Source organism: Platalea leucorodia (assembly GCF_965183815.1).
Source record: "Platalea leucorodia genome assembly, chromosome: Z".
NCBI classification, from domain to species: domain Eukaryota; kingdom Metazoa; phylum Chordata; class Aves; order Pelecaniformes; family Threskiornithidae; genus Platalea; species Platalea leucorodia.
Window position 1 is genome coordinate 88,354,041 of NC_138858.1, and position 10,044 is coordinate 88,364,084.

General features: G+C 47.7%; 1 protein-coding gene across 3 annotated transcripts; it reads right to left on the reverse strand.

The window, feature by feature from the left end:
* Nucleotides 1-429: 429 nt before the first annotated feature.
* LOC309602357 (major prion protein homolog) lies at nt 430-6,043 on the reverse strand. Of its 3 annotated transcripts, none has more exons than XM_082335866.1 (3): nt 6,017-6,043; nt 4,968-5,081; nt 430-2,948 (listed from the first exon to the last, which is right to left on the reverse strand). In XM_082335866.1, the coding sequence occupies exon 3, from the start codon at nt 2,944-2,946 to the stop codon at nt 2,170-2,172; it is 777 nt and encodes a 258-aa protein (XP_082191992.1). In that variant the 5' UTR covers nt 2,947-2,948; nt 4,968-5,081; nt 6,017-6,043; the 3' UTR covers nt 430-2,169. The 3 variants fall into 3 exon arrangements, with proteins under 3 accessions (XP_082191992.1, XP_082191991.1, XP_082191993.1); XM_082335865.1 differs by having other exon boundaries at nt 4,968-5,084; nt 6,017-6,028; XM_082335867.1 differs by lacking the exon at nt 4,968-5,081.
* Between the last annotated feature and the right edge of the window lie 4,001 nt (nt 6,044-10,044).

Consider the following 10,044-nt stretch of genomic DNA (forward strand, 5'->3'; position numbering starts at 1 on the left):
CAGGGCTTCCTCTTTGGGAGCAAGCTGCTTGCACTCAGGAATAATCATCTATTTAGTGCTGAATAGGTTTTTTCTTTGTTTTTCTGCCAAAAGTATGCAAAAGAGTCACATTTGGGGTTTACCTGGAGCACTGCTTAAAGACCAAATTCTTTAGCATCATTGTGGGCAAGGGGCTTTGCAGCGCAATGAATCACATCCTGCATAGGCTCAAACCAAAGAGGTCCAAGGCTTGGTCTTGAGCTTAAAATTAAAGCACCATCTGGCTGAAGGGTCCAAACTCTTCCATCTTTTTAATTGTAATTTTTAACCCTTGCTATAGTCTAAGTCATCTAACGGTGATGCTGGTTTAGGTACCTGGGAGATTTGGGTTTCTGGCAACATTAAGTAGGGCTTGAGGCTTCACGTAAAGTTGGTCAGGCTTAATGCCACTGAAACAGCAAATGTAAAAACTCTTTTATTAGATAGAAAATAGATGGAGTAAATACAAGGTATTGACTTTCTATGGGGAGAAGAAATCCCTGGCCCCAACCAGTGCACTGGCTTTATTAGAAAATATTTGTTGGATGGTAGTGATACCATTAGTGGGAGCAGGGGAGGAGAAAAGGTTAACTGAAAATGTGGTTTTTAGGCCAAATTTAGTGCTGAAAGGGAACAAAGGCGCCCACAGGCTGGGGAGGCAGGGACAGACAGGGCGAAAAATGCTGCTTCTGTCTGCGGCGCTGCGGGGATGGGTGAGAGCTGTTTGCATGAAGGAGGCTGACGTGCATCTTGGCTTTATCTGTTTTAATTTGTACCAGACGTTGAACACTTAGAAAAGTATTGTAATGGCAAATTTCGTGCATGCATCATTACGGATTTACAAAACATTTGCGTATCACAAAGTACGGGTTACCTCAAAGCCCTGCTTTTCCGGTGAATATCCTGAAAGATTTTTTTTCTCTCTGTTTTTATATATATATATATATATATGTATATATCTTAGCTTACACCGATGCAAAAAAATCATTTAGGACAGTGTCATTCAGTGCCTTGCAAAAAAAAATACACAAGAGATATTAAATATAACTCGGGGCGACCAGTTCAACAAGCGCAACTTTACAGATGCTACAGGTTTTATACAACCCAGCATTGACCCAAACACAAGAAGCAAGAATTTTACCCACCGCTTCCACAAATTACTTGCAAAAGGTGGGGGTTTTTAGCATCTCCCATTCCTCAGGCTTGGTTTTCCTGATGCTGTTTGCCCTAACCATCCAATTTAGCTGATTTAAGTCTCTTGCTATGTGCTTGACCGCCCCAAGCATCCTTTTTGCTGTATTTTAACGTCCTTTAGGTCAAGGCGCAGAACTGTGAGCATGACTTGCTACCTATAGCATCCAAAATAGCTTTTTCTCAGGCTGTAACACACCAAGCGTTACTGCTTTCAGGGTTTTTTGGGCATCCAGCAGCACTTTTTGCCTTTAGACAGGCTAAGAAAGACAGGGAGGCTCAGCTGAAAGCAAAGTGGTGGGCGTCAACCGAAACCTGGCCAGGGCTTCAGCCTTGCTGCAGAGGAAAAAAAATAAACCACTTTATTTTTGTGTATTGCTGCAGGAGGTATTTGCAGAGTGCAAGGTACGGAGCAGGCAGGTCCGTATGTACATGAGGAAGAGTGGTTTTTAGGATTAAAGGGTTAAAATTGCAATCTGGCAGCTTGTTGCTTGAAAAACCCATATCTGACCCTCCTAAAACCCCTATGGGGTATGTAGGTGCTCAGGTGCACCACTGCGGCGTGCCTGGGGAAAGGGGTTTTGGTGGCAGTGGGACTAAGGGGATTAGGTAAAACCTTGCTAGTTAGCAGAGAGGATTTTCAGAAACGCTCTTGCAGGGATGCCAAGGACCAGCTGAGCTCCTCTTTGCCTGGTCCCTCTCGAGGTGGCCCCGAGGAGAAGGTGGTGAAGGCCATTTTTTGGGCATCCAGCTCCGTCACTGTCCTGCCATGACAGGGACATGTTTGGGGTGGAGAAGAAAATTTTCATCCGGTTGCCTCCAGGGAGGTGACGGGGAGCGTCGGTGCCCGTGCGCCCCAAGGGCTCTTCACCAAAGATGACCGCAAGCAAGAATGGCGGGGCTCGGGGGGTCCCCACAGGGACATGGGTGACATCTCAAAGCTGCGGGATCCAGGGCGCATCAGTGCATGGCGAAGAGGGTGAGGAGGAGGAGGGCAGCAAGGGAGGCGTCAGCGAGGTGCAGCCGGATGCCGGAGGCCAGGCGGTACTCGCGGTACTGCTGGATGCACATCTCCCGGATCACCTTCGTCACCACCTTGGTCTCCAGCTCTGTCTCCGTTTGGTTCACCGCTGCACCAGCCTCTGACGTGTTCTTCTTGGCAGCGGGTCCGATGTTGTATTCGGTCACTGTGATGTTAAAGCAGTCGGCGACAAAGGCGTCCTGCGAGACGGGGCTGCTGTAATCCCGGTAGTAAACCCGGTTGGGGTAACGTCCTGCGTTTTCATTCCACCATCGGTACTCATCAGGGCTGTCAAAGTGATAGTGCATCCCCGACATGACGCGTCCCATGGCGTAGCCCCCCAGACCTCCCACCACGGCGCCCGCCGCCGCCGCCCCGGCCACGTGCTTGAAGTTGGTCTTGGATTTGGGGGGTTTCCATGGCTTTTGGTTGTGATAGCTTCCTCCGCTGGATGGGTTGTAACCCTGTCCCCACCCCGGGTTGTGGGGGTACCCCGGGTTGTGGGGGTACCCGGGGTTGTGGGGGTACCCCGGATTATGGGGATAGCCGGGATTTTGGGGGTAGCCAGGCTGGCGGGGGTAGCTGGGCTGGCGGTGGCTCCCCATGCCCCAGCCGCCTCCGCTGGGTTTCCCTTTGCCCTTCTTGGAGAAGGCGACATCAGTCCAGGCACCGAGGAGCAGGGCCACCAGGTAGCAGGTGACGAGGAGCCTGGCCATGGCTGTGGGACACAAGGACAGGCAGCGTTACAGGCAGGAGGCAGAGACACCGCAGCCCCTGCATCTGTGCCTCCACGAGCATCGCAGGCTTTAGGATCCCTTACTTATGCATCATATAAAACACACATTGTCCCCTTTAATCTGGCTGCAGAATAAACATCTTTGGACTTAAATGCATATTTATCCTCCCCCAAACCCCTTATTTTTATATATATTTATATATTTGTAAATATGTATATATATATTTATAGTTCTATTTATATATATATCCTGCACCTCCCCAGCAGGCCCTCTGCTAGTAATGGCAATTTTAAGTAGTAGGAAGAAAAGCTTTGGGGAAAAATGCTTCACTTGCTTGGGAGGTAAAAATCCACTTATCAAACCTGCTCTATCCAATCAGATGATATAAATGAGATTTCTGCTGTGCAAGGACTGATGGCTGTGAACAGATTCATCCCAATCTCAAAGCTTTCGGGCACCCAGGGCTGCAAGGAGGGCAGTGCCCAGTCTTGCCCCGGAGTTTTTTTTTTCCCCAAAAAATGAAATTCAGCGTGTTTTGCCCAAGTCCCTGTTCACGTGCAACAGACTTTAACTGAAGAGCAGCATTTTTTAGTTTAATGTGTTTGCAAATATCTGCTTACTCAATGTTTTGCTGTTGGCATCTCAGGGGCATGCCAGGTATCCCCTACGTTAGCTGGTGGGCTGGCAAGGATGAAATCGCGTTTTAACAAGCTCTTTCTCTCCCTATGTATAATCCAGCCCATATAATACACACCACTTCTGCAAATCCTTTGGAAAGACCTTTGGAAAACACCTCCCAAGCTGCAAAATCCCTTCAGATGCCTCCCTGCCACACCAAGGAGCATTGAATTGCTGTTACCCTCGTGTTTAATATGTGAATCCAGCAATAGCAAAGGGTTTTTCTGTCCTGCCTGAGGCTGAGCCATCCCCAGAAATACCCCCGTGCATGCCAGGATGCTGGGGAGGGAGAGCGAAGCATTCCCGGCAAAGTGTGGGTGGGCATTTCACAGCATCTTTGGATGTTTTGGATGCGCTTGCTGGCTCATGTTACAGCAAGAAACAATTAAGGTTTGGGTCCTGAGTGGGTTTTTTTGCGGCAGCTAATGGATTGGCTTCATTAAGAGTCACCACTCAACACAGAGGTAAGTTTAATGCAGAGAAGAGATGATGGTCTCTTGTGAGATGTTGCCCTTAACAGCACAAACAGCCAGAACAAACCCTTGTTTAAGACAGAAATTATTCTGTTGCACGTTAGCTATGGGCTTACGGTCCATAAAAAGCAAATTAATCTCTCTTTGGGTTCAGATAATGATGCTCTTTCTCTCCTCCCTCCCCCAAAAAATCTGGTCTTATGTCCAGGTATGTTTGAACTAAGGTCCTTCAATGTCAGTGTTTTGGTTGGGTCATTAGCAAGAGGCTTCATTAAAAGAGCAGGGAAGATGCACAAGCCTGTCCTTTGTGATGGGGAGGAAAGCCAGGCTCGGGCTGCCTGCTTGTAAAAAAATCGGGTGCAAGCTGCCCGCTTTTGAGCAGGTTTGCTGCCTCCCTCACCCCGCAGCACCCACCCGCTGGGAGCGAGGATGAGATCGAGGGGTTAAAAATAGCTGAAAGACATGGCAAAAACTTGGATGGGTGAATGCTCCTTGGGTCCTGCCCGAAAAAAAGGAAACGGGGGGAAAAAAGCAGCAAATTGGCAATTTTTAATATTTGTTTTTTAAGATGTGACTCCCCGCAGCGAGTTGCAAGGGGGGGGGCGCGGAACAGCCTCTGGATGAAAACAGGTTATTGCAAAGCCCCGGAGGATATTCCAGCCTGGCAGCACCGACCTGTTCCTCTAATTGCCTTGGCATAGACGAGCTCTGATAAACAGGGCAAAGGCTCGTTTGCGTTTGCGCTGCTATTTATTGAACATATATAAAATTATGTATGTTCCTTTTCCAGGTTAAGTAAAGGTGGCCCTTCCACCTCGGTAAAGACAGGTGACTAATGTCTTTTATTACCGAGCTCCTTGGGCAGCTGAGCTTCACCCCGAATAAATGTGGTCGCTGGCACAAACCCTCTGCATGCGATGGGGACCAGGGAGCCGCTTCCTTGGGCTTGGAGCTGGGTTCCCTCTGCTTGGAAATAATATTTATGATGTGACCATAATATTATTATTAAATTAGATTACTGAATCACTTCGCAGGTATTTCTTCCCTGGCTCTTTTTAACCTTCCTCCCCCTTCCCTCTCTGCAGGCAAACACAGGCAACGAGAAATTAATTTTAGTGATTTATATTGGAGCGATTTATATCTGTGCTTGTGTTGGAGAACCGGAGGAAACCCGGTGCTCCTTAAGGGCAGATGGAGAAGCGGAAAATGGAGGATGTGAGGAGCAAGCAGCATTTACGTGCGCAGGGCTGGCAAGAAGGCAGCTTCGGGTTGGGAGAGGAAAACCAACACCCTGGTGCCAAAATAACTGTGGAAATAACCTTGTTAAGGTGCCAGGGGGAGAGAAGAAATGAAGGGAGGTGGGGAAGGGGAAGGTGGAGGAGCGAGGAGGGTGGGAAGATGCTTGGGAATGGGGGTGTCAGGACCCTCCTGGCGATGCTGGGAAGGTCCTGGCTCATGGGGGGTGAAAAATCAGGGCTGGGGCTATGGGGAAGGGGGATGAAGGCTGGCAGTTTGCTTTCTGAAAATGCCACCCCTAGTTTTTAGAACACCCCCCCCCCCCTTTTTTTAACCCCCCAAATAATGGGGGAGCACAGTCCTGCGCAGCTGGGAGCTGCGGGAAAGAACAAAACCCTCCAGGTAGCTCGGGGCGGGGGGAGATTTCCCACCAGCGTCAGTTTTGAATCAGCCCTGAATAAACAAGCAGCGGCAAGAAGCAGTGCTCTGTCTTTTAAGGAGGACGCTCGCCTTTGGAGCCCGAAATATCTATTTTTAGGCAGTGATGGCGGGGAGAGGAGGCAGCCCCCCATCCCCTGTGATGCTGCTCAGTGTTAAAAGCCCCCTCACCTCCAGATTTATCCCACCCAAAGCCCCCGCGTCCCATTTTCCCTGACACTCACCAGCTGGGAACCCGTTGCTTGCTCTGGTCGAGGTGATTCAGCCTTGGCCGCAGAGCCACGGGGAGGAATAAATAGCGAGAGGGAGGAGCTGGCTCCTGCGCAGGCCAGCTCTGCACAGCCTGGCCAGCATCCACCCTCCTTCCCTCGGGAACACCGTGGCCCACACCCCACAAAATTTGGGTTCAACCCCCCCATCATCCCTCCCGGCAGATACGGGCATGGGAGGCAACACCGGTGACCAAACGGGTGGCTGGAAAATTGCAGCGCTTGGACGGTTTATGCAAGAAATATCGATGGGATCGGCAGGGTTTGGGGCTGGTTTGGAAATCTCAGAGTCGAGGTTCTGGGAGAGGAAAGGATGCTTTTAGCGGTTGCCGGCTGCAGCTCCAAATCCATTATCCTGTGAAATAGAGACATGCTCTGCAGGTTGATGGATAGAAAATAAAATAGGCTGAGACCCACAGGGGAAAGGATGAATCTGTCTTCTGAGTTTGTCTTGCTCCAGAGCAGTAAAACTCACTCCTGTGCAGAGCAGTTGTGCTTTATATTGAGGTACCCCAATATTTAATGGGAGGAAACGCCACAGAAGGCAATTAAAAATTGTACGGGATGCTCATGACAAGCCAGGGCTTTTACGGCACCCTTTTTTGGAGGGTAAGAGTATGTGTGGCTACAGAGACCTGAGGACCAGGATGGGGAGTTATTCCCATCCTTTAGGGTTAGGATGGACTATAATAAACGGGTTGAGTCCAGAGCAACCCAGATGCTTGCATGGTGGTTAGGAGATTCAAATGAAACTTGAAACTAATTGCACTGAGACTGATTTTGGCATGGCCACGCGATAGAGCCAAAACCCTACTGAGGTTTTGCTGCCCGAAATAGCTGGGCCAGGTACGGCCATCCCGGCGGCGCTCCCACCCCTGGACCACGGAGCAGAGGTAAAAGAGGATTTCCACCCTGATGCTCTATACACTTGTTTATCTATCTGGCCAGATGATATTAAAAAAATATATAATAATTTCTGTCTGGCAGGGAAAGGGGTTGTGCTGGGCACTTTGGCTGTGCCGGGGAGACATGCGTATTAATTTCTGAAGGAGAAAATTAAATAACAGGGGCAGGATTAAGGTCAGTGAGCCTGTCGAAGCTCTCTCCTACAATACACAGACATATTTATTCCTCATGGGAATGCACAGATGGCTCCTGATTCCCTGGTTTTGCTTTAAACACTCTTCAGTAGGCTAAAATCCAAAGCCAGGAAAAGAAAGAAATACAGCTCCAGGAATGGGATGGTTGGGATGAATTCATCTGTGGCTTCTAAAAATCCAGATTTTTCCATAATAATATATTTCAGGGGAAGTTCTGGTCTTGTTTGGGGAAATACAGAAACTCTGTCAGATCCCAGTGGCAAATTGAGCAGGACTAGCCTATTGACTTTTAATTAATCTTTAATTTATTGTGGAAGTTAGCAGTGCTAAACCCACCCAAACCAGTATATCCACAGCATCTATTTAATGGAGCCATGTGCCACACGGTTTCTTTAGCATCTCAGGTTAAAATATCTCTCGGCAGCAAGCCAAGAGCTGCATCAATCCCTGCTGGAGGTTTGGCCTTCTTCAGCCACAGCTCAGGCAATGATGGGGGATGGAGGAAATAATGGGACATTAAGTGCAACAGGGGTTTGTGCCAGGTTAGAAAGCATTAATGGGATGGGTTTTTCTCATAACAAATGGAAAACGCTGACTTTGGTATAATGATGAGCTGGGAGAGAACCTGGGTTCATCTGACCCTGCTTCATTGCTTCTCATTGATTTTTTTTTTCTTTAATTCATGCAAAACACTTTTATTCATATAACTCTGGACTCGGTCATAGAATTAGCTGCAGCTTGCAAAGGCAAGGGAGGGCGTTAAAATACTTTGTGGGAGTTTTACTGAGGTTTTGGGGTAAACTGGTGGGGTTTGGAGGTAGGGATGAAGTAGCAGAGCCTCTCCCCATCCTGCCATTCACTCCCTGGATACAGCAAAAAATCTGGGCTCAAGCTCAGCCCATCTCAAATCACACTTAGCTCATCAGGAAACCTCTTTAAACCCTCCAAAGGCAAAAATAAGTGGAAATAAGTGCTGTGTTCAGAGGGTTAATGAAATGCATTTTGCAGAACTTACTTTATGTTCTGGTCTCACCACAGAATAGCCTCTTTTAAGTTAAAATGCTCTACTTTGGATTTTTCTTGGGAACCAGATGTCTTGGTAACATTCAGCTCCTGCCTGGATGAGAGGAGAGAAAATGCAAATTGGGGAATAAATGGGAGCGCAGGGAGGGGAAGCTCTGGGAGCACTTGTTGCCCAGCAAAAAGGAAAGATGCCACTCAGTCAGACTGTTATTTTCCCATGTCTAATTAAAAAATTGAAGCCTTATTAGGGTAGTTTGCATTTTCTTCAGTGGCATGGGCTTCATTGCATGCATGGGGTAAAGCTACACTGAGGCTCACAGCCCTGCAGACTCCAGGAAGGGCAGCTCCCCTCCAAGAGAAAATAAATGTCATTTCTGGCCCATTTTTAGTAGAAGAAGGGGTTTTCCATGCGCTGCATAGAAATCTTTACCTACACCATTATTCTGTATTAAACTGCACAAGAGGAAAGCGCAGCTCACGGATGGCATTTCTCCTTTGCTCTTGACAACTGTAAGTTTGCCTGTAAAAATTAAAAAAAAAAAAAAAAGATAAAAGGACTATATGAATTTTTAGCCTTTTGCCATGGATGAAAACAGGCCAGGAGGCAAAACTGGCAGGAGCAGGACATTAAATACATGCACTTCCAGGGTATCATCAGCATGCAGTTACACAACCCGTGATGGTGAGGAAGAGAAGTCCCAGCAAGTCCCAGAAGCATGTAAGGGCACGAACATGTCAGGAGAGGAACCATCGAGGGGGAACAGCAAGCAACTCAAACTTTCCATGCAACATCTCGTACTGCTTCCAGGAGGGTTTGTTGGGTTTTGGGGTTTTTTTTGGACAGATGCAGCTCTGTTGCAAAGCCAAGGAGTGCAAAGCTAGCATGGAAAAAATAATACAGTTTATGACTGCTCTAGTAAATCAGACTCATTGTAGCCGTGATGCTGGGGAGGAGTTTGTCTCCCCTGTGTTCATCTGCTTTTCTCACCTGTGATGTCTTTTTGCAATGTGATCTACAGGCAGATGTGACTCACAGGCAACAGGATCCTGTGAGCATCTGCCTGCTGGTGGGAGGTTCCAGTGAGGAACTATTGAAAGGTAATTTTGGGGGGAGAAAGCAGCAAATAAGGCAAGTCTTCTTCTTGTTGTGTTTCCAAGACACAGTTAGATCCTTGAGGAAGAAGATTAGCCAAATTAATTTAATATTAATTTCTCTTCTGTACAGAGCAGCAACTGAAATATAAAATAATGGAGGCTGCACGCATCCTCCTTCTCTTTACTATTAGACAGCTGTTTTAAAAAGGTTATAAATGTTCATCCAGCTGCTACAATCTGATTAGGAGTGTAATAACCTTTGCCCATGTGCTAGCTGCTATTCCAGGCAGGGACATACGTAAGCTTCTTACAGATGGGACCCTCCCTGGCCACAGGCTGATGCCTTCCCAATGATGCACTGCGTCTTTAGAAGATAACCTGCATGAGACACAGCTCCCAAAAATGTGCCTTTAACACCTCCCAGGGTTGGTGGCATCACCCAGGTGCGCTAGAAGGTAAAATAACATTAAAATAATGTTAAAAAAAAGCACGCTTTTTTTGGAAATACTTTCTCATTTTGGTATAAGCACTGATAATGAAAGTACTTTGAAGGGCGGGGGGGTGGAAATCATGTTTGGGTATCTAGGCCCCCCTGCTGCCCGCTGGATTAATTTATGGGAAATGGGAGGAGTAAGTCACACTTGTTCAAAATGTTTGCTGTCCGATTTGGTTTCAGCCCAGCACTTGGTTTAAAAATAACTTGTCCCTGTGCCTTGGGAGCAGCCACTGTGGGACACACTGCGTTTGTGCCTCCGGGCTGAACAA